Below are 23,852 nucleotides of genomic sequence, written 5' to 3'. Positions count from 1 at the left end.
CATTAATTAATGAAACTCACAAAAACAAAATAAGTGATTAAAGTATTTGAATTCTGAGGATCCAACAAATTCAACTTGCAAACAAAGTTCAGAAAGAATTTGGGATCCACTTCCGAGAATTCTTTCGCAGTGCCCAATTAATGTTAGAGAGACAACCAAGAAAGTTGTGCAGTCGGAACATCAAAATTAAATTTAACCTGCATGTGCCATCACCAAATTGGTTTTGCCACTAGTGAGAAACAGAAACCAGTGTAGTAAACTTGCAAAGTAGACCAGAATGAGTCAGCTCCAGATCATCTGCAACAGCCTGCTTTCTACAGTAATATATTCTTTTGTTAAGAAGCAATTTATGGAGGTAATTTATTCCCTTGTTGTGGGAAAGTTTTGAGCAACTTTCAAGGATGATAATAAAAAAATAATTCTAATCAAAGTAGAGACAGAGGAAATACAATCGAGCCATCCTTGCCTTTGGGCTCTGCCCCTAATAATCTATCAAAATCGTGGAAAAGTTCGAAATAAAATGTCCTTCTGAGGCACCTCTTCTTTCATTGCTGGATGGTCCACTGGCTCGTGTCTCGCAGAGCTGCATCTCTCTCAGAGATCCCCTGTGACTCCCATCATGGGATTAAAGAGCCGGTTGGAGTGGTCGCATTTGATTCACCGACACATGCCGAGAGGACGCACGGCTCGCATGCGTAAGCAGGCCTGGTGTCACACTTCTGCCGAGTGAGTTTAGAGATGTGCTCTCTCTGTGTTTGCCTGTTGCTACGTCTGAGTGGACCGTCTCCGCTGGTGAGGCGGGTGGTTTTGTCTTCCTATGTCAATAAGACCATTTTATCCCTTACCACAGAACGCCAGTTGATTATAAACTCAGAGGGCTTCAAAACAAGCACTTTGCTGTCTGGCTGTTGTGTTGCATCGCTCAGAGTGCCGAAAACATGCCTTTTTTATTTCACGACAAAGGTGGGAATAGTGATAGTCCTCTCCTAAACGTATGTAAGAGATGCCTCTCACACACTGCCTGGTGGTTTACGTCTGTGTGATTCTTTACGCAAACAAAAAATTCACTTGAAACCTTTGTGGACGGTAGCGACAAGAGCGCACGCTTTACTGGGCCACCCTCACGGCAGCGGCAGCATCACTCAACAGAAAAGAAACAAAGAGGATCAAGGAATGAAAGCAGAAGAGGGATGAAACGTTGGCAATGTGGGCACGCAGGATCAGAGGGAATTTGGAATGGTGCAGGAGCTCGTCTTCTTTTCCACTACGGCGAGGAAGAGAAAGCCGCCGTCTTCAAATTGAGACGGTGGAGGCTGCAGACTGCACGGTGTGAAGCGTCTGTCACCTTCCCACTCGTCACTCAGTGCCCGAGGAATGATCTGTGGGTGCCTCAGTCGCCGTCCTGCGTCCCGTTCAAATCCACTCTGCAGTCTGTTTCCCATACACGGGAGGCTTGTGTGCCGAAAACAAGACGTATTATTATGCGATCTGCGCTGATTGAGAGTGTTTTGTAGTGTCTGAAACATCTTGTGACAAACGTTAGGAGCCATTGTATAAGGAAACAGGAAGAGCATGTTGCTGGAGGGTCACCCTCCTGTCAGAGAGTGGTCAGTCTGAAGAGGTCCATCTGAAGAAAGGGTTTGTATGCAGCTCCATACAACACATGATATATTCCTTGTGATCATCCCCATACGATAATTTCCCATGTGACTAGCTGTGCACGTAGTCTCAAAACAATGACCATCTATTCATAAAATCTGAATATATGCCCGTGTGTATATACCAGTGGTGCCAGGTGCACTAGTGCCTGATCGATGCAAGGCTTCTTTTTGGAATAAATTTCCACCTATACAATCAAGTCTGTGTCAACGATCATCTACATATCACTGCTGTTGCCTGATAATCCACCACAGTTTCTTGGTGGAATTTCTGTTGACTGGCTGCGTCCAGCGAGCAGGTTTCACGCAGCAGTGAGAGAGTTCATATAAACTCTGTAGGGTCTCACGGACAGACGTCTGGCTCGGAGCCGCAAATGTTAACCTCACAGCGAGGGCTGTGCAAAAGGTCAGAAGATTTGTGGATTACACATCGAGATACATTAGAAATAGAAGGCGCGGATTCATTTTTTGGCGTGAAACCAAAAGTCAACGGGGGGGGGTCAAAGTCATTAAGATTCATCCCGTTGGCCCTGTGGATATCTGCTGTCTTAGTTCATTTCATTTCATTTTTAATATCGGATGCACAGTGTTTTCAAAAAGGTGTCAGATGCAAAACTGATACGCGTATGTGTTTTTACACCTGATTAAAGAGAGCTACACTGGTGAAATAAACAGATACTTACATTTTGTTCCCTGGCAGATGGAGGAACACAGTCCTCATAAATTGGCCGTTGTTTAAAGGTCTAACGTTTGAAGGGATCTACTGGCAGGAATTTTTTTTTTTTTTTTAATTATGTTTGTTCTTAGTTAAGTACAGCACTTAAAATAAATAAGAACTGTGCTTTTATTCCCTAATTATAAGCACATTATACAAACACAAGTTTAATCTCAAATCTACACTAGCCCAGAACCTGGATCTGTTCAGGGTTTGGTGATTTTGACACTCACAGCTGGTATGAGAAATATGTGAGATCAAAAAGGTCATCAGAAAACACAAATTAACATGAACATGGCTTTGCAATAGGCTTTTCTTACCATCACTTGCTACCAATTCTTTAAAACTTTCAGTTCAAAGTGATGGGCCAGTAGAACATGTGGTAGTGTTAGAGAGTCAAGCAATAGGCTAACTGGATTTGGTTCTCGATAGTCGAAAGGCTCTCTGATCTCTGAAGAAGGACGAGAGAAGTGAGAGGGAGGCAAAACATCTTCAACGTCCGAGAACCAGGAACCAGGAAGTCCTGTTGCCTATTGCTCTGTAAGACTACAATGACCTAGATGACATAGAGAACCTTCACAAACAATAGCTGATATTGCACTATGCGCTGTTTATGCTCAGTATAACCGATAAAAGCAATGAACAAACACGAAAAAATAAGGGGGAAAAAAACAGTCACTCCAAATGTGATGAGCAAAATAATCTTGTATTGTGGTATTTTGAGCAGCTCCTCATGAATCATCACAACTCCAAATGACCTCCAGCCGGCTATTTATCTTTGTACTTGGTGTCCTTCTCCACGCTGTTGGGCAAACCTGTCTGCCCAGGGAAGGGGGCGATCTTGAGGAAAAAATAGGGGTTGCTGTAAACGCGCAGGGCCACCAGGACGGGAGTGACGGCGTAAAGCAAGTTGGCTGCCACCACCGTCCAGAAGGCGTCGTTTGGGATGCGGAAGGGAGCCGTGGTGCGAGAATGGAGGGACCCCCCGATGTGAACCCACTGGCACTGGAGGAGAAGACGCACGGAGGGAAAACAGGAGAGGACGGAGTCATCAAGCGCGCAGTCATTGCTGTTCCCTGATGGAAGGTCATTCGAAACATGTTGTTTTCCACATGCCTCCCGAAGGAATGACTCCAAGAAATCGTCAAATCTTCCCTCCACAGTCATTAATGTAATGACTAAAAAATACAAACAATAATCCGAGAAGGGTTGTAACCATTGCTCATGGGACGTACCACTGCAGTGTCAAAGCAGATTTTAAACGGGGAGGGAGGAGCAGCTATTGTCGTAAGGCATTTTGCACAAAGGAATGTGTTACAATTTTGTGACAATCAGGATGGGTAGGATTGAAAGTGTTTTTCAATTTCTAAATTGAATAGAACAATGTAGCACATTGATTTATTTTTTAAGAACGTGTGAATGAAATTAAAAGATTAAAATTAAAATTGAAAATTGAAATTAAAATGAAATATCTCCCACTAATTCCATCCACACACATAAATGTGGATTAGATTTTGTATCGCCACCATCCATCAGACAGTCAATTGCAAGAAAGACGTGCAATTGCTTATTCACTATTCATAACGCGCAGGAGGCAGCCGTGCAGGAAGCCAGCTTTTTGTGATGTTCATTCATGCAGTGTAAAACTACAACACATAGTGGTGAAAAGGCACCCTGCACACCCCTTTAAAACTCTGATGAAAAAGAGTTCTCTTCAGGGTCTCACCTGGATCACAGCTCCAGCAAAGAAAACCGTCAGGTCCGACATCCAGTTGCATCCCGGCTTCAGGAGTCCGTAAACAAACGCGCCCAACAGAGGCAGTCCGTAGAAGAACAAGTGGAGCATCTATAAGGTGAAACACTGGACTGTTACTGTTCACTTTACAGCCTTTTATCCAGACAATTTAAATAACTTTTGATTCATTCAATGGGATAAGATGACATATTGACTGTTATTGCACCCCTGTAAAGAATGTTTACCGACAGCATTACGCAGAGAGGCTCAGTCTATATATTGTTGTTGGGCCTCAACCAACGCTGCATCAATCGGTTGCAGTGTGTATAGATGCAGGAAGTCCTCGATCTCCTCCAGTGGACACACACTGTACTCAATCACTCCGCACACAGATCAGGACTATGTAGAGTTTAAAAAGAAATTACCGCATGAGTATTAGCAGTTAAAGACAGCTAAGAGTGCAAATGGTAAATGTACTCAGGGTTGTGTCACATTTCAAGTGAGCAAATTTACAACTGTTTGCACTTGAATAAAGTGTCCGGGAAAGCTCAACACTCCTCGTTTAAATGCGAGGGAGCAAAACGAGCCTCCTAAATAACGTCCAAGTCTCCCTAAATTGCACTTCAGGGTATTGCTCAAGTATTTTTTTGCACACTCAGCGCAACAAAAAAAAAAATTAACAACACACACGGGTCATTTGGGAAGCCATTTTGACCTTCAGCTTAAAACATTTGGCACTGAAGAGGACAATCCTCACCTCCAAACCCTCCACCCCACTTCATTAAACTCTGGAATTATCCCACTGAACAGCTCCTTTGCTTTCTGTCTGAGGTCTACAGGAATTCTAATGAGTTCGCCACAGGACCTGAAAGCCAATCATATTGTCTGCCCTTCAGTCTTCTCTAAACGTCTTTGTGGAGCTGCACGCGAAATGTGTCGCTTATCATTTATCATCACTGACAGATAAAGAGAAAAGTCAGCGTCGAAACTTTGGGTTCCTCTGCAACTCCTGTCATTTCCTCAGGAACCACACACACACCCACACACACACACACACACACACACACAGTATTTCGAAGGCGGCTAACCAAGACATACTTTCACATGCCGTGCACACACCCTCCTCCCACCCAGCGAGATGTTGATGGAGGGGCTTTGGGCGAGGGATTAGCTTATCAAGTTCTCACCATGCGGTTTGCCTGTCTGATCAATGACTCACAAATGTGCCCAGACTGTGGCCCCAACAAGGTCTTTGGATAACCTATTGACAAAGGCTGTGTGCACTGAGCAAAGCGCACACAGCACGCACCCAAAATAAACAATCAAGGGAAAAGAAAACAGCCATGTCAGGTCAGCAACAAGAAAAGGAGAAGATCAGATCACTTCCGCTCACATAGTTGTCTGATATTTATCTGACGGAGGGACAAATGGTACGGCGGACAGTCGGACCCTTGCGGCTGTAATGATGAAATATGGCTTTTCAATCAGCCGGACTGAGAGACAACGGAGCAGTGAGGTTAAGCTTGCAGCTCGTTTGAAAACGGGTCAGTGAGCAGGAATAAGATGCTGCGAGCGAGGAGAGAAACACAGCAGTCACCATGACACGGGGGAAGCCGACGGGGTCCTTCAGGTAGGGCTCATAGTGCTGAAGGTAGGTGGAGCAGGCCTCCAGTGGAGAGTCCATAGCTGCCTGCACAGGGTGGACAAGAACAGCGTCATGTCAAACGGTTGGAATGTCATTGCAGCCTCATTTCCCAACATTTTTGATGTTGTTGTTCGCACCAGGCCTCTGAGGACAGTGAAGGCCATGGAGGCCAGCAGGAGCAACACCAGAATCAAATCCAGGGGGCGCCAGATAAGCTTCATGCTCTGGGCGTGCTGAGCCTGTGGAGACAAGTCGGCATCATGTTCAATAGCTTTAGTTGCTCAAGGTCAGTGTACCATGTGAGTCTGTGCAAGGGAAGAAGGTGTCTGTTTTCTAAATGTGGTTGATTTCATAATTATTTAAATTCAGAATATATTTAAAGAGAAAAAATGTGATTAGGAAGAAATGGAAGTTATGCAAAATTGTCCAAGAAATTTATGTTATTCAAAAACAACTGGTTTTTGACATAATTTCTTTAATGTTAGTACTATTGTGTATACATCTGTCCATCCCTAAGTGTTGATAAACCTTACAGGTTTATGTGCAAGATTTTAAAAGCTGCAACAGCAACGTGGCCACAGCGAAGGCATGACGATACTCTTGTCATGGTGCAACAGGTGCACAATGACTCCACATTGACATGTCTGGAACCAGTGTCACTTCAAGCGTGATTAGTTTCAATTCAGATTCAGATTCAGACTTCATGTATTGCCATTTGTGTAAAAACACATTGGAATTTGTTGCGGAAGTACCCAGTGAGAATCCTTAATAAATGATTAAATAATTTAGCACAAAACATGCTCAACTAACGCTAAGCTAACTCCAAAGAACCAGTTTTCAACATCAATGCAACCTGGAGTTTTCGGCAGATGCCACAATGTGTCACATGACGCTTGTGATTCCTTAGTGACCTCTGCAAGTGAGCAGAGCAGACACCAAATACTGCAGTTTACAGCAGCCGCTAAATAACAATAAAAAAACGCTTCATTTGGCTGCCCTTTGTCAGCGTTCACGCTCGGTGGCCCTTTCAACTGGACTGTGCCGTATTACACCCTGATTAAATACTGTGTGCAAACAGCGGGTGGAGGGGGGGCCTCTCCAAGCCTCTGCCAAACACCCCGTCGAGGCGGCGAGCGCCGGCGCTTCAGGCGCTCACATTGTAACCGCCGATCAGCGGCCTGTCCTTGGGCTTGGAGAATAGCGTGACGGCTCCCCACACGGGCATCAACAGGAAGAGGAAGTTGAGCCAGAATGCCGGGCGGATCTCCGATCCGTATTTACCTGCCGCAAGAAGAGAAAAGAGACTTGAATCCATTTTGTGACCCTCACAAAAAGACATATTCTATACTCATTAAATCTCCTCTTCGGGCGCAGTGTGTACATGACAGCACACTGAAAGCAGAACATGGCCCATCAGTGATTCAGATCTGGTGACACATGCAGTCTCCAGTCTCTTTAAGTCTGTCGCCGTGCTTTGTTCTGTGGGCCATGACGGCTGCACGGCGCCTGTGTCCGTCCCGTTGGCAGGCCCACAACTGTGACACTGATGGGACACAGCGGCGCAGATGTTCACTTGATTAAAGCTGCGTCGTCGGGGGGACGGCAGGAAGGAGCGCAGGACGAGGCTCACCGGCCACGATCCCAGCGATGAACACACTCATGTTGGCGCACAGCGAGCCGGCCCAGAACAAACCCAGGGTGCGGTAAGCCTTCCTGGAGGAGCCGACAACAAGACAACAAAGGTTAGAAAATCATCGGACGGCAATAAAAAAAATGACTGGTGCACCAATTTGATTCAGTCGAGGAATTCCACTGCAACAGCTCATGCAGCCCTCTACAGTTTTTGACCTTCAAATAATCTTAACGTTTTCTATGAGAACTTCACTTCCTGGTTCCTCCTGACTCCAGGACATTCAGACTCGACGCATTTTTATGACAAACTGACTCCCAAAAAAGACATCTGTTCATATAATCTCTTTTGGGTTATTTTGTGGATTTTTTATGAGTGAAATGCACTCAGCTCTTTCATAAAAGTCAAACTGTGTTGTAAAAATCAAAGAAAAAAAGTAACCATAGAGCCATTAGCAAATAAAGTACATGGCACTAAAAACATATCTTTTGATGGATGTGAATGTCACCGGCAAGAACAGTGATAATTAAATTAAATATCAAGTTTTATTAGGTTTTAGGTGGATAATTCAATTAGTCTCCTCGCAGCGGTTTCACATTTTTGTGTGACGGGGAGCAAAACAAATTACCCACCCGTCTGTTATCCTGCTGATCATCACCAGGTACATGATCAAGTGTGCTATTCCGTCCCAGTAGCACATCATGATGGCGTAGGCTGTTCCCAGATAAGGTTCCCCCTAAAACACAGGCAAACGCCTCCTTTCAGTCCATTCACACATTAACCACAAGAAACAAACACGAGGTCAGTGCGTTAATGAATCCCACCGTTCTTCGGTAGAATTCCATGAAGCCGGAGATGATGCCATCATACTCCAAGGCACTCGTCAGGTCAATGATGCAGGTAAAGGAAAATTCAGCAAAAACTAAAACAAAAAACAGTGGCAAAAGGCTATTAAGCAAATTCAATAAACATATTTTTCATCCAAAAAATGCCAAAAACTCTTGTAGAAAAGATGAAAGAACACCATATTTGGCCTTGAAGATGCTCGGAAGGAGACAAAACCCAGGGGATAGACGGGACGTCTGTCTGAGGGTGCTGACACTAACTTGTTACAGATAGCGGTAATGTGTTAGTGATGGTTTATTTCCTTGTGCTAATATTGATGTTTTCCCTCAAACTTTTTGAAAGGGTTAGGGTTAAGAGCAAGTCTAAAGAAGTAAAACATGGACTTACTTCATTTCTGAGGGAGTTCACTGACAGGCTTGAGACTAGATGCTTTCTATATTGTTGTTGGAAAACTTCACCAAAGCAACATTTTGCATAATACGGGCCCTTAAAGTTCTATTTCCTGCGTCAGTGTTTCCAGGTTGACAGAGTTTTGATGTACGATGGTTCCAGGGCATTCGGAAGCACTAACTTTGGAGAGGTGGATTCAGCTCTGACAATATACTGAGGTGTGAACTTTGCAGAATGTCGTTATAAAGTGAGTCATTGTGTTATGTGACACCAGCATCTCTCTCTCTTTCTCTCTCTCTCCGGATAAAACGACTAAAAAAAGAAAAAGAAAAAGTAAACTCTTCCTCTCTGTCTGCCGCCGCGCAATCTTGCAACCTGGATGCCCATATTATGCGTGACTCTGGTTCCACACACACACACGCACACACACAGGTTCATACACACGCACACATTTTATCTCTCCTGTGTACCAGTGTCTCTGTAATCCCCAGGACAACCAGGTTTTTATCTCCAACATCCAACAGGTGAGATAGAGGGTGAGGGGGTGGGGATGGTGCGGGATGGTGGGGATTATGTCTCTCTATCACTGAGATGAGTCTGTCACTGAGATGACCTCGCTGCTCTTGTTCTCCTGCACAGCACCCACACTGCCTTGGGGCCCTGCCTGCCAACATTTCACCTAGGTCCCGTCCCACTGGCGAGGCCTCTGGCTTTGGCTCCAGAGGTGGATTTTTACAGAGAACCCCGTGGCTGGAGATTAAGAACACATTCAACCAATGGCCATCCCGCTGAACAAGGGAATATCCATCCATCCATCCATCTATACATCCATCCATCCATTTTCTGTCACCATCTCTCCTGCACTCAGCATCACAGGGGTGCTTGAGTCTGAGATAAGTTACCAGTTCCTCACAAGGCAACAACCATCCACACTCAAACTTGTGCACAATCAATAGTTTCCAATTTCCATAACATATAACATGCATTGGTCTATGGCATGTGTGGGTGGGAGGGTACCTGGAGAGAACCCACACAGAGAGAACATGCAAACTCCAAACAGCCCCTGGCCCTGGAATCTTCACCAACGGCATAAATTATTATCCCTGAAGGTATGTAAAATTACTCACACTAATATCCAGATTGAGTGTTGTAAAAGAGAACTGTATGCAATGTGGAATTGTGCACAGTTTTTGCTTACTCTGGTTCAAAAAGTTCAAATCTAAGAACAGCCCAAGGTTGAAGTCCTGTGACTTCACTTTCCTGCAAAGGATTGCGGGTCACTGTTGCTTCAGAAAAGTCTCGCTAAGCTTTGTTCTGAGCCTGATCAGTCTAAGAAGCTTTTGGCCAATCATGTGAAATCACATTTCATGTTTCACCCCCAACCTATTGTAAGTAAAAGTCCTGCAAACGTTGCGTGTGCATGTGGGTGTGTTCATGTGCATATGTGAGTATGTGTTGGGATTTGGGGCAGTTGCGCTGCAGTGATTAACCTCTATATGGAGTCAGAGTATTTGGAAATACATTAGCAAGTCGGTTGGGAAACATAGCATAGCTGTGTGATTACCAAAGAATAAGACGTCTTTGGGTGGGTTGCCGCGGGTGATCAGGAAGTAAAAGAGGAAAACAACCACCAAAACTGCAACGCCTGTCGCCAAGATCACGTAAGGCCTGTAAAAAAAAGGAAAAATACAACTATTATAACATTAAAATTAATATTTAAAATTAAAATTAAGCTTCTCACACTTTGGTTAGTCCTTGAATTTTTAGCACAACAAAGCGCTGACGGCGCACTTTAAGACTTCTTCTCCTGTTAGTTTCTGCCTCACTGTCTTTATTAATTGTTTTGTGGTCCTGTAAGTCGATTCCACATTGGGGAACTGGCGGTGATGATGAGCGCTGTCAGGGAGAGTCTGGGGTGGACGCACTGAACGTACAGATGGCAAAGACTGTGGTGGGACAGTTTACAGCCCTGGGTATTCAGCCTAGCTGTCTAGCGCGCTTTAATTTGCTGTTAAACTTTTGAAACATTGCTTACTTTAAGATTGTGGATTTACGCTGCTGGGGATGAGTCATTGAGTCAGTGATGAGTCATTCTACATAATATTACTTTTTTATTGTATTGCATGTGCTAGATATCAGGAGTTGTTTGTTTTTATGTAGGTAAAACTCGTAAATGGACTGCTGTTTGCCTGTAGCCATGCTCTGAACTTCTTGTGTAGATTACAACTATTTTCAGTCATTAAGGTGCATTTTTCATTATCTAGGCACTCAGACTGCCTGCGGAAGAAAACACACACACACACAACTGGCTTAAAAACCCTGCTCTTGCAAAGGCGTGATCAATCATGGACAGAAGTGTGGGAAGCTGCGAGCTGAGGCTATGTTAGTTCAGCCAGGCCTTCCTTGTGTGTACCCGTCAAAGGTGTCACGTGGTTCACACTGGGAGAGATAAATTTGGGCAAGGCGCCTCTTCCAGTGTACAGCAGTGCACCCTTGGAAAATTCACAATGCTCGCTTGCAGGGAGGAAAAACAAATGCTGTCGAGAGCCTCTCCACCTTTCCAATTCAGCGGCGCGGAGAGATTTATGCACACACTCCTGTTTGTTTGCAGAGTGGGAGAGCACCGGGCACATTGTGTGTCAACGGCAATTTATCAAACTTGTCAGAGCAGTTTGTATTGATTATCACTGTCCATTCCATCAAAAAAGTAGCCAGGGGATAAAATTCACACCAAAGTGCTCCAAAGTCTGGCCCTCCACACTGTCTCGTAAAGAGGCAAGAGAGACATTTACTGGGGTGAGAAAGCCAGCAGTCTGTTTTATGTTAAGGTGAAAAATATTAAGCTAAATACATGCAGAGACAAACTTTAAAATATATAAATATGTCATTAAAAATACTTCCTTTAACTCTAATATAATGACTATCTAATACAATTAATTAATTGTAAAAGATTTTCATAAATTACTAATTTAGTCTTTCTTTTGTTTTTGCGGTGTATTTCTGCTCAAAATGCAAATTAGTTGCGATTTGCAGAGTTTAATGGGTCTCTTGTTGGACTTCATGCAGTTGATGAACTGGTCATGACGCCTTTTACTCCCCTCACAGGCGGCAACAGGTTTAACAGAAACTGCCTCACATTTCACGCAGCTTTGGCCCAGTAAGATGATGAGATCACTCGTATTTTCAGCACAACCATTTCAATGTGTGATTTATTTCATTTCTTGGGTTCTCTGCAGCTTCATATCTAAAATTGTGGTGTGACTGGTCTCTTAAAGTAAGATTAAAGTAAGCCTGGCTCACCGGTAGGGAAAGTGCAGCGACATCTTCCTTTCCAGTGTCAGAGCTTAAAGTCTCCTTTTCTCCCCTTTCAACTTGTGTTCAGTGTGAAGACTAACTTGTTTATATGACCAGTATGTTGGGGTTGTAGCTTTGTCTTATTCTTGCATATGTCTGAAGTGTTATGAAGTACAATTTTGGTTAATTAAATATAAATGCAAAATTGTACCTCTTTGTTTGCTGGGCTCTAATAACTGACTATTTCCAGTTGTGGCTATTTTGGTCCTCTATGGGTGTGTTGCAAATACAAACCAAAGAAAAAACAATCAAACAAACAGATGTTCTACAGAAATCAACCTTCGCATTTCCTCATAGCTAAAAATAAATAATATTTCAGTGTTTTTCACTTTAACTCATAACACTATTTTTTCACTCGAAACATTGCTTTAAAAGATATGACGCACCCTGTATACAACTAGAAATATGTCAATTTTAAGATTACAGTGTTCCCTAGTGGTGGTAAAAGGTACTGATTTTTACAGATACACTACATTTTTAAATACGTTTGATTAAATGTGAATATCTAAAAGACATTATTGATGAAATGATGGTGATGATATGATGCGTGACATATATGCAGTATATATATATGAAATATGATTAAATCTATCTGTTGTATATTTGCCAAATGTAATCATTTAAAGCACCTATTGAAACAGATAATTCACTCACCAGTTGCACAGCATGCAAAAATAATAAAGAAACTGAGATATTTAAAAAAAAAAAAAAAATCAGCAAATTACTCACTCTTGGAGCTCAGGAATAGTGTTCATGGCATAAAGAATGCCAAGGGCCGAAAACGAAAACAAGAAAACTAACGTCTCCATCTCTTCAAAGTCTCCCTGCAGAATCCAAAGAAAAGCTGCAAAAACAAGTTACTTATCAGTCAATGGAATCTCACCCAGTCAAGTGGCTGCGGCTATAGCATAATTTCCTAGATCAACCGGTGTACAGCGTAGATCAATGAGAAAACAATCCCTTCAAGAAAATATCAATCATATGGATGTTATAAAATGAATAAACCTTATGGGATGTTGTCATTTGGAATATGGGAGAGAGGCAGAGTAGGCTCTTACCGTCTGGCTACCCTCTTGGTGGATTAATCAAATTAGAGCCTGCCTGAGACTCTCATGGCCTTTACGGGGGAAATAATGAAGCGGAGACAAAGAAGCTTTTGGAAGTAAAGTTATGCAATTTGGTTTTGTCAGGGATTTACATAAACCGTATTAGAGAGTAGGCGGACATTCTTTTTCTTTTTAACCGCAGTACAGATTTAACCTTTTCTTGTTTGTGTGCAACTATTTCTCTAAAACGTCAATTGTATTATACATCCTATTCAGTGTCAAAAAAAATGTAAGATTGTGAGGGCATTGGCTTTAGTGAGTCAAAGTATTAATATTTAAGTAGAAACTGATCTCTTGCAGGCTGGTCATTCACTTCACCAGTATTTTCTAACAGTTGCAAGCTGACTGTCTGTCACTTCTTTTAAAGCTATCATGGTCAAGAATAAAATTTTTCTTCTTCTACAGTCTTCTGCTGTGCTTTACAGTCAAGATCATGATTGTTATGCAGTCAGTCATAACTTAAGTTAAACTATAAATAGAGACAGTATAAAATTTAGTACATAAATAGATGTTGTTGTTTTTGTTGTTGTTGTTGTTTACTCTGTTAGGTCAACCTGACTTCCTAAAATGAGCACGTCATGCTTAATACATTTTTCTCCTTTCCTCTGCTCATGCATACAACATGCATGTGTTTTCCGTTTTAATCCACTAGGGGGCAATCGATGCAAACTGAATTTGAGGACTTGGACTTGGGTTATTGTCCCTGTGCTAGGAGCTTGAATGTAAAGGATTTATTGTCAACGTTGAGAAACAAGTCTTATACGGAAAAGCAAAACAGTAAGAGAGATGTTTGTATGGGCCATTAGCCGCATTAGGAACTGACATCATCTTGTCATTATTTTTCTTGTCAGATATTACAGTGCTAAGGGTGTACCTAAAAGTGACAGGATGTACTGGCACTGCACAGCTTTTGCATCCTGCATCACAAAATAAACATCTTGCTGAAAAGCAATTGATGTATATCAATTTTAAAAAGAGAGATCTCTGCCAGTATGTTGTGCTAACAGTAAACACACACACACACACACACACACACACACACACACACACACACACACACACACACACACACACACACACACACACACATTTGGACACACATGCACTTTTACTTCCCACTAGCCTCCTCGGTTCGGAAGGGGGGGGGGGGGTACTGCTATACCAGGAAAGCAGTGGCAGCGGTTGTTTGCTGGAAACAACTGGACCTCTTCCAGCTTACAGAGCCGTTCAATAATGTGAAATGGACAGATGGAAGCCAAAATGGGACAGTGACCTATCTAACACTGTTAGATAATTGCACATGCTTTTATGCAGCAGTGATCTGTGCATGGAGGAAGCGCAAGAAATTTGACTAAAATACATTTTTATGACACGCTAATTACAGTTAATGCTTTGCTTTGTTTCAAGGGTTTTACATTTAGGATTATGAGCCTCCAAAAAGACTAAATATAGCCTACCTGACCTCTAACTTGTTAAATAGAAACCTATTTTACATAGTATATTTCACGTCTATTACAATGTGTCTTTTGATTTATTTACCAGGGGACTTTTTTTTTATATCAACTTATTCATGATCTTGTTCAGAGCTACGATATTATTATTGTTGTCGCTCTGAACAAACAAGTACTGCTGTAACTTTTTCTTTTAACAGAGCAGTAGCTACACAAAAGCACACAGAACCCGAAAAGGAAAACTAAGTATTGAAATCGTTGCAAGAAGAAAATAAGAAGAAGAAGAAGAAGAAGAAGAAGAAGAAGAAGAAGAAGAAGAAGAAGAAGAAGAGTAAGAATAAGAATAATAAGAATAATAAGAATAAGTACAAGCACAAATCCCTGGTGGAAAAGCGTATGTCCTACGACATCTTGATGCGGAAGGCAAAAAAAAAAAAAAAAGAGGAAAACTAGAACAGGAAAAACAATAATCTCTTGGGATATGAATCGACATATATTTTTAACAGGTTTTCGCTGGTGCAACACTTACTTGTTTATAACGGTCTAATGCGTTTGAATTAACGTGAGCAGCTGATTTGAACACTTACAAGCACATATTTTTTGTTTCATTTTTCCGATGCCTGAATGTTGTGCATCTCCAGGATGAAACCTTCGCTGCCCGGCTGTTTCTCCTGCTCAGCTCACCATCGTCGTGCAAGCCGAGCGGCGATGCGTGTGACGACAGCGGCGGAAACATTTTTCTGGCTATTCAAAATGGCACCGTCTCAATCAGGAAGTGAAGAAAACAACTAAGAAGAATAAGTTGGATAAAATTCAGCATTTGTGTCACTTTGAAGCGGATCTTGGTTCGGCGGCGACACACTCGCTCGGGGTGTGGATTGGGAGAGCAAAACACATTTATGGTAAGCCCAAATCGATGAAATTGTGAAAGGCGAGCGACACATCGGCAGTTGCCCTGTACCAAGATGCGTTCTTAGTAGCCTCTCCTAGGTGCGCACGTTTTTGACGACGGTGCACGCCGGATCTCTACAGTCTCTTCGAGTTAAACACTACAGGGAATATTATGCGTTCGTAAACGTTGAAAACGAGGCTGCGAGTCGCGACAGCGTTTCCATAAAGGAGACATGTTTCGCCACTGGCTTTATCAAAATTGTGACCCTCCCGCTAAGAAAGGCCAAGCAGCTAAACGGAGCTAGCGAGTGTTGAGTTGCGTTAGATGTTGTTACCCAGTAATAACGCTGGCGTTGAGCATTTACACCAAGATCGTTCGTTTCATCTTCTCACTTAATCTTATTTTTCTTTATTAAAACGAATGTTTTTCTGTTTCGTCCAATGTACACGTTGAAAATGTTTGTCTTGTTGTTAATAACGTAAATTAAGACTTTTTTCGGTAAACAGGGACAAGCGGCCAGAAAGCAAAACGAACGTACCCTTAGAAATCTGCTATGCTAACGTAGATAGCACAATTAGCTGCCCTAAATTATCACAGTTTTGGTAATTTAGTCCAATATTTCACTATATTGCGCCATCAGTCACCACTGAACGACAGAACCGAGGTAAACAATTTGAAATGCTTTGTTGCCGGCGGTCGCCTTCCTGCGAGCCGCTGCCCGTTGTCTTGCCTTTTTGTCAAGCTAACAGCAGTGGCTCAGGGCACTGTAACGTAGCGCTCGCTGGCTGAATCCCTTTGTGCGGTCTAATAACCAATGGGTCTCGGTAGTCCGGGTCGGGGGGGGGGGGGGGGAAGCCACATACTGGTTACTTATAGGTGAAAGTGCACGAATGTAGGTTCGTTTACGGTTAGAGATGTTGATACAACTCGTTCGTGTCGTGAACGCACAAACGGACACAGACGATGGAATGTTATCGCTTAAAGACGACGCGAGTATACAGTAAATAAAGGTAAATCGCCCAGGAAGAGTATAAATTAACGTTGCAGCTCTTCGTATTGTTATCGTTTTTGAACAGTTTAAATCTTTTTTTGTGTCCCACGCCACGTTTTGTGATTTGTATCATCAATTGTATTACATTCAGAAATGTGACTACAAGATAATGTAGCGGTTGGAAGCATTCTACAGCTTACAGCTGTTTAGCTATTGCTTATCCATTAAGTGGCTTTACTGTGTGTAATCATATAAACCCCTTTTACCATAGTACCACTATGATGTGGTAATTAACCCGCAACAAATGAGGACTACGTATGTTACTGGTGGTTTTGACAGTCATTTCGTTTGTATAATGGCAATAGCTCTTGGAATTCGAGTGAAGTGTTTTTTTCTTCTTCTTTGTTTTGCATATGAACGAGGTGTGAAAAGGAGCCGAAGATAATGAAAATAGTCTTAGTGCTGCCTGTTTAAGTTTATCTAATGTTGTCCGAAGCCTTCAGCTAAAATATACCGGGCCTTGCAGAAGTTTGAGCATAGTAGGTCGCTATGGTGTCTTTCTGTTTAACCCTTTCTCTTGTTGACGGATACCACTTGGTCACTATGCAGGTAATGATAGTTTCAGTTCCAGGTTTGTCCTGTCCTTCAGGGCCTTGGTGTCGAGTGCCGACATGACCCGCTTGTGGCCACTTCATCATTCCTTTTAAATAGAAGTTTAAATTCATACCAAGAATCCCTCTCTGTAACGTTGATCAGAAATAGCACAATGCCCTGCTTCACTATTTGGTTGTTGCATTCATCTTTGTGCAGCAGCACTCCCTATGGTCCACTGTGAGTGACAAGAGGTGGCTGTCTGCCCTGCAGGGAGCGAGTGCACTGGATCTGCTGTGATACTGTGTTTAAAGCCTACAGAAATTGTAAAAAATGATACTGGCAGGCCATGTGAGGGAGCACGTTAGTTGGACCACTTTGTCACTATCGGCACTACAGGCAATATGTATATATTATCAGGATTTGTAATTTGCATTTGGTTGCAGTGTTGCATTTTAAACACTGGGAAATGTTGCACGTATTTTTTTCATGCTTAAGTTTAGTGTTTGAATCAGTCTCGTGGGGACTCAGCTGTGGGTTATGCCCTCTGCTCTTTGTGACTTGGCCTCCATTCTCCTCATCCCCCGGTCTCGGCCTGCTATTTTTTTTTCGTCCCCTCCCCGGTTGGTGTCAGTGATAAATCTTATTTATTGCCTTTGGGCTGATTAGAGTAAGAAATGCAGAATGGAGGAGGGGAATCTGAGCATGGTAATATGTTTGATTTAGCCTTTCCTTTCCAGGAATCTGGCCTTCATTAGATAATAGTTGTGTATTTAAAATAACAGGGATGCCTGGTCAGAGGGCAGTGACAGAACAAGTGACAGTTGTTTGAACATTGTGACCTTATTGTTAACTTCAACATGCAGAATGGAGCTGGTGCTTTACAGCGGGCTGTTTGAGTATGCAGTGGACCGTCTTGTATCCAGACCTTGGGGCTACTGCAGGCCACATGAAAGCATTTCCAGTGAAGACTAAAACCCAGGGGTGCATGGCTGCTCTCTAAAGCCAGAGCTGTTTGTGTTCATATTTTTCTGTGGGGTAAAATGTGTTGACAGATTTTCTTTGGATAGATATGATGATAATGATTTTAAACTGGGAGTCGTCACTGACAGAAATACAGAATAAATATTAGTGTGTGCACTGAATAACCACCTTATGTGCCGTCTTTACTCTTATCAACTGGGGTGTGAAATGGGGGCCATCAGCAGTTGGGTAAAAACAATATGTATTACAAGTCTTTTAATGTAATTTTGTAAAGTAGATTATTAACCTGTAAGTGTTACCCGGATATTTGAGTCAGCAACTAGACTTTCTGATTAGCAGTTGATTCTTAAAGAGGCCTCATGACCCCATGATAACAAAAGTAATTAAATGTTGACCTAAACAATCCTTATTTAACTGGGCACTGGTACTAGGTGTACACATTACTTCTCTAATTTCAACAAATGTCCAGGTCTATAAAAGGTGAAATCAGTTGTGCCGTCATTAATTCTTGCTGCAAATCTGCATTGCCATTCAGTTTAGTTTCCTTTTACACAAAATTAGATATGATGGCATATGCATAGCAACACTGAGGCAGCAGTTATGGTTAATTTTGAATCAGGCAGCTTATTTATTTCATCACTACAGTTCAGTTCAGTTCAAATATTTTATTAATCCCTGAAGGGCAATTCATTTTACAATCATTTTTGTCTGTACTCACAAATTCCTCTGGCTGCAGCAGCAGTAGTATTACAGAACATGTCATTTCAACAGTGGATCTTGGAGCGAATAAATAGAATGCTAATGTTGGCATGCATTTCCTCAATTATTTTCTGGCACAAGTAACGTGGTGGTTGATTTTGGGAGGGTGCGGCAGACAGCCAGAATTTAAGAAATGGTTTGGTTAAAGTGTCTTCTAAATGTCGAGCACAGAACCATCCGTGGCGCAGTTGTTGTTAACCTGCTTATTTGGCTTTGTCCACCAGCAGCTGCTGACAGTGGATGAATAATGATGTAGCAGGAAGGAGCACAGTCAGGCCAGCAGACTCTGAAAACAGGATGCACAAAATAACTTTGCAGATTTTTAATGGCGTGGAGATGCCAACTACAAAAGTCAGATGATAAATCCTTTCTGGTTTCGTGTCTGCAGCACATTAAGTGGTATCGTCAAGAAGATTGAATTTAGCGGGGCTGTGTGGTTGTGTCAGAAATGACATTTACTGATTAGGGTCGACATTCAGTTCTACATTCAATCATAGGCCCTGTTTGCACTTGGTCATTTCAAGCGTTTTTCGTATTCCGATCGGCAAAAATCACACGAAGTAACCAAGTGGAAACACTCCAAATCCGTATTGTCATCCGATCACTCAAACCACCTCAGGGAGGTGGTTTTGACGCTTTGCATAGCATAGCATAGCATTCCTCACGGACGTGTGAACACAATGCGATCTCAGTCCACATTAACGACCGCCTACTCCACTCACCTCTCCCGTGTACGTACTTGGTCGGCGCCCCACCTCCCGGCGTCGTCATTGTAAAGTTACCAACAAGAAGCGAAAACAAATCATTTTTGTTAGACTCTTTTATTAGGATGCTAAAAAAATTAATTCCGCATTAGCGTATTTAGTCAGTGGAGCAGCGGTCGCAGTTTCCCACATATGAGATTAAATGTGCGACGTTGCATCCAAACATTTGCCAGCCACTGTTGATCCGAAAAAGAAGTCATCACCACTCTGTCCCACCAGTCGTTACTCCTCGTTCGGATCCATACGCAGGAGCTGCAGTAGAATTAAAACGAGTGACTTGATATAGTCCGCAAACAGGAAGTTGATTCTTATTCGTTTTCAGGTGAAACTAGCTGTAGTTTTGCGCTTTACTGCCCCTAGTGGTTAAAAATGCACTAATGCGATCACAAGTGGCACGCTTGAGACGCATGTTAATGCCATGTGTGAACAGATGCTTCAAGATGCGTACTTGTGATACGATCCCCCAAACAGTTACAAGTGACCAAGTGCAAACAGGGCCAAAGAACTGTGTTCTTTTACAAGTATCACTGTCAAAAACACTACATTTTCCCAGACGGTGCAAGTTGCACAATTCGGTGCAAGACACTGAATAATACAGAGATGAAGTTTGACGTTGGGACTTTTAAGCTCAGCTGAGTTAACTGTTTGCTGTTAAAGTTGTGGCTTTGAATTGAAACCGGTTCTTCGGAGGTTACTGCTCCAAGGAACAATATCACTGGGACGCTTTTGTGTATGTTTGGAATGTGAACTCTGCAAAGAAGCCCAAATACTATCTATGCGTGACACAGACAGACTACAAGTAGAAATCTGTGGACAGCATAGACAGACGTTAGTCCTAATTCCTGGGTCTACTAAGAGCTCAAATACAGGCACAATGGTACAGTACAATTTGTGCATGTGTGATGTGTGTAAACAGGACCCTGCTATTACCTCTGAGCTGATGTGCTGACACAAAATAATTTAAAGGTGCTCAGTCTTTGTAGGAGTCTAGCCATGCACTCTGAAAGATTACATCCCTTGCACCCCTGCTGACTCTTGACTTTAGACAGTATCATTTGGCTACTGGGGAAATTGTAGCAAATGTGGCCCTTTAACAGGGTCTTGAAAAATGTCAGAACTGATTTTCATTCAGATAGACCTACTTATGTGTTAAAACAACAACAAAAATGCTACTCTGCAGAAATTTGATTTAGAATTCAAGATTTTCTGTTTGCATTCTGAACAGTAGTAGCTTGCAAGGGTGGTCTTTTCTCATTTAGTGTAGTTAATGTGCCGGAAATATATAATACATAATATTGATATTATTTAGATTTCCACCTCTTTTCAAAAACAGAAGAAAAAAAATTCATGTTTTGTCTGGTTTATTTGTCCTAGTGGTCATTTGAGGTCTGGTCCACGGAAACTTTTCGTTGTGTTTGTTTTTGGGTTGGCAGCTCGGGAAAGTTGTGAAATCTGATGAGAGGACATTCAGGGTCAGTGAGGCACAAATCCAGATGGTTTGTGAGCCTGCATTGTACCTCTCACATTTATTATCTCATATTTTCTCCCACGATACTTCTTGGAATTGTTCCGTATTACTTTTACACTTGCGGTATCCACCTTTTGCGTCAGTATTGTAAACAGGATGGCTGTGGGTTTGGTGTGGCTGGCTTCTTAACTTGTGCACACCAATAAAAAAGACACCAAACAAACAGCTTTGCTGTAAGTCACGCTCTGAAGTTCAGTCTCCCTTTGATTGCTACTTTTATGGGGGGGCGGGGGGGGGGGTACCCATCTTCTTAATTCTGCTGGATTTAGCAGTGTAGGCTCGTGTTAGCCACGCATGTGTCCCTCTCAGCCAACCTTGTAGTTAAATGACTGCTGGTGAAAATCTCCATTGCTCTTTTTTTTATATACATATATATATATATATATATATATATATAAATATATAAATACTTTGAACTTCGCTTTAGACATGGAATGTTTTTTGTTTGTTTTCTTCCAGTCAGACCTGGAACAAAAATACAAAGCTTGAAATGAGATTAGCGCGTCCCCCCGAAGGCCTTTGCATCCACAGAACGTGGCGTCTGTGCTCGCTTTGACATCCATAACTGTCTCTCTGTCACACAGTTTCTCTCGGGTGAAACAAGATGTTCTTCGTCAACTCTCTGACCAGTTAAACTGGGACAGCGAAGCTGCGGAGAGCTGCACACGCAGTTTTTGCATGTGTCATTGGCCTTTTGATCTGAGGAAATGAGATGACGGAGGGAAATGGGGCCAACGGGCTGCTATTTGGGCTCTCCTCTCCCTGGTCCAGTCCCCCTTTGATCTATTTGTAAAAGGTTGTTGGTGTCAGATTTAGAAGTTGAGGGATTTGCTCCAAGACCAGTGTCATCAGAACACAGTTGTGCTGATGGGATGGCCCTCGTGCGGACCGAAGGCGCCACGTCCTCCATCTGCTCACCTGTGTTTCTGCCCTTGGCTCCCCTGGCCCTCTTAAGCACTGCATTGCTTCTTTTATTTACCACGACACGGACGTCTTCAGTGCCACGAGAACTCAATTACATTCCCTGCTAATGGAAAAATCACTTTGGCTTTATTCAGCGGGTGTTTGTGGGCACACAGATATTCATCAACGGGCCAGAACGGTGCCAAATTGGCACTTGGAGTGGGCTGACGAGAGTGTAATTGTTATTATTAATTGTTCTGCCTTTGTAAAGTGGGTGTTTGAAGCCCATGTGCCAGCCAGGCCGAATTATTTCACTGACAGCCCCTTTGATGTGTACGTCATGTAGTGTATCTCCGTCCACTGGCCCTCATTGATAAATATTTGAACGAGCCAAATGCACTTACAACAGGTCTTAAAAACCCAATTTGTTTCCATTTCCCGGCCTATGATAAGACAGCAGATTCAGTTACGGTAATTTGATCATTACTCTTTTCAGTGGCCAACCTGCTCACCTGACTGTTTATATCTTTTTTACAGCCATGGCTGTAGTATTATTGAGTGTAGATTTTGTCTGTTGGAAGTATCGCTTCAGGGGGAAAATGAACACAGTTATGGAGAGTTTTACAGTGAAATATTTGCCCCAGTTTTCTCGATTGTGGCTTTAGTGTCGTGGAGGAGGGATAGAAAATACAAAATATACTGTTAAACATACAGGCCATAAATGTATGTCCGCCCTGGTGGCTCACACCTCGGGTCAAGGAAGGTGCCAATTAATAATTGAGGCTGTTTTTTTAACAGCAGAGCTTAGTGTTTCTCTGAGAAGTACCATGTTCCCTTTATTAATATTTCACCAGCCGGTTAATGAATGCGGCCAGTGGAGGCGATCGCAATCAGCTCACTGGGTGCTCCAGCGAGGGGCAGGTGGGCCCTCATCATTTCTAACCTGATTACCGGCCGTCCTGATGTGCGCAGTGATGAATGGGCCGCCGCGCATTGGATGAAATAATTGCTGTTTGTGGGAAAGTTGTGTGGACGGCGGAGTGATACGTCAGAGAAGCGCAGGAGCCGTGCAGCGGTGTGACATTTTCATGATGGATTTTTTTTTTCACATAATTAATTATTTCACTTATTAATCTTTGCTTCAGTTTTGTCTCAACCAATTTGTTAGTTAGCTTGATTAGTACATCATAAAGTCCCAGAGCTCACCCGCCCCGTCCAGCTCGATGCCAGCTTGGTGAATGTGGCAGTGACGCAGAGCAGCAAACTGAGGGGGTTTCTTCACAACAGGACAAACTATGACAAAACTTTCACCTTTAAAAAAATGACGAGTGACAAAAAGAAACATGAATGAGTGCACAGTTTAAAAGATAGAGGAAGAAGACTTTCTTTTCAGAAATACACTGAACTGAAAATGTTCTTCCTCTAAATTGACTGAATGAAGACAAAAAAAATATTTAAAAAATGTAACGTCCACTTCAATGCCGGGGCAAATAAGGAAATGTCAAGGGTGTGCTTCAGACTGGTGCAGTACAACATTTCACATTATGCATGGAATTTATACATCAACCGTTCAGCTCTGTATTTGATTTGACTTGCGTCGGGGGGGGGGGTTTGTTTTCTTTTGTTATGTTTTGCAAACCTGATCACACACTCGTCGTGTGAATTGTTTGGGAGGGAGGGGGACTGACACATGGGTGGTCCCAGGCCTGAGCGACAGTGCCCCCCCCCACACCCTTCACCGCACCCAAACCTCCCCACTCTTCCTGTAATACACTCACTTCTGATATGGTTTATGACGTACTGCCCAGACGAACAGTCCTCGTCTGTTACGTGCGGCGCAGTGTCCGTAACCCTCTGCCAAAAAGCGTTTTTGCATGACAGCGCTCGCCATGCAGCAGGTGCTTCCACAT

The 23,852-nt window shown here is 42.7% G+C and overlaps 3 protein-coding genes across 5 annotated transcripts in view; 1 reads left to right on the top strand and 2 right to left on the bottom strand.

The window, feature by feature from the left end:
* The window catches only part of borcs8 (BLOC-1 related complex subunit 8), a 288,333-nt gene that overhangs the window by 175,624 nt on the left and 88,857 nt on the right, over positions 1-23,852 (bottom strand). The window lies entirely within an intron of this gene.
* Positions 2,548-13,397, bottom strand: tm6sf2b (transmembrane 6 superfamily member 2b). The gene is made up of 10 exons (XM_076039546.1): positions 12,703-13,397; positions 10,184-10,287; positions 8,208-8,305; positions 8,016-8,119; positions 7,384-7,466; positions 6,910-7,034; positions 5,891-5,992; positions 5,706-5,798; positions 4,100-4,219; positions 2,548-3,378 (listed from the first exon to the last, which is right to left on the bottom strand). Exons 1-10 carry the CDS (start codon positions 12,780-12,782, stop codon positions 3,142-3,144), a joined length of 1,146 nt encoding a protein of 381 aa, XP_075895661.1. The 5' UTR covers positions 12,783-13,397; the 3' UTR covers positions 2,548-3,141.
* sbno2b (strawberry notch homolog 2b) overlaps positions 15,237-23,852 on the top strand; it is a 46,332-nt gene continuing 37,716 nt past the window's right edge. For all 3 annotated transcript variants that reach the window (XM_076039393.1, XM_076039392.1, XM_076039389.1), the window contains exon 1: positions 15,237-15,432. The gene's annotated coding sequence lies outside the window, so the exon portion shown is untranslated. The remainder of the gene's footprint in view (positions 15,433-23,852) is intronic.

Source organism: Nelusetta ayraudi, unplaced genomic scaffold (genome assembly GCF_046127955.1).
Source record: "Nelusetta ayraudi isolate G7.1 ecotype Tasmania unplaced genomic scaffold, CSIRO-AGI_Nayr_v1 ptg000059l, whole genome shotgun sequence".
Lineage (NCBI taxonomy): Eukaryota > Metazoa > Chordata > Actinopteri > Tetraodontiformes > Monacanthidae > Nelusetta > Nelusetta ayraudi.
The sequence above is the reverse complement of the archived record's forward strand: the minus strand, read 5'-3'. Positions and strand labels throughout refer to the sequence as shown.

Excerpts from the sequence above, each read along its gene's own strand:
- tm6sf2b (XM_076039546.1), bottom strand. The coding sequence starts at position 12,782 with ATGGAGACGTTAGTTTTCTTGTTTTCGTTTTCGGCCCTTGGCATTCTT. Across the intron at positions 5,799-5,890 it reads TCACTGTCCTCAGAGGCCTG|GCAGCTATGGACTCTCCACT; the intron begins GTGCGAACAACA and ends CACCCTGTGCAG. Across the intron at positions 3,379-4,099 it reads TTGCTGGAGCTGTGATCCAG|TGCCAGTGGGTTCACATCGG; the intron begins GTGAGACCCTGA and ends CTTCTCCTCCAG.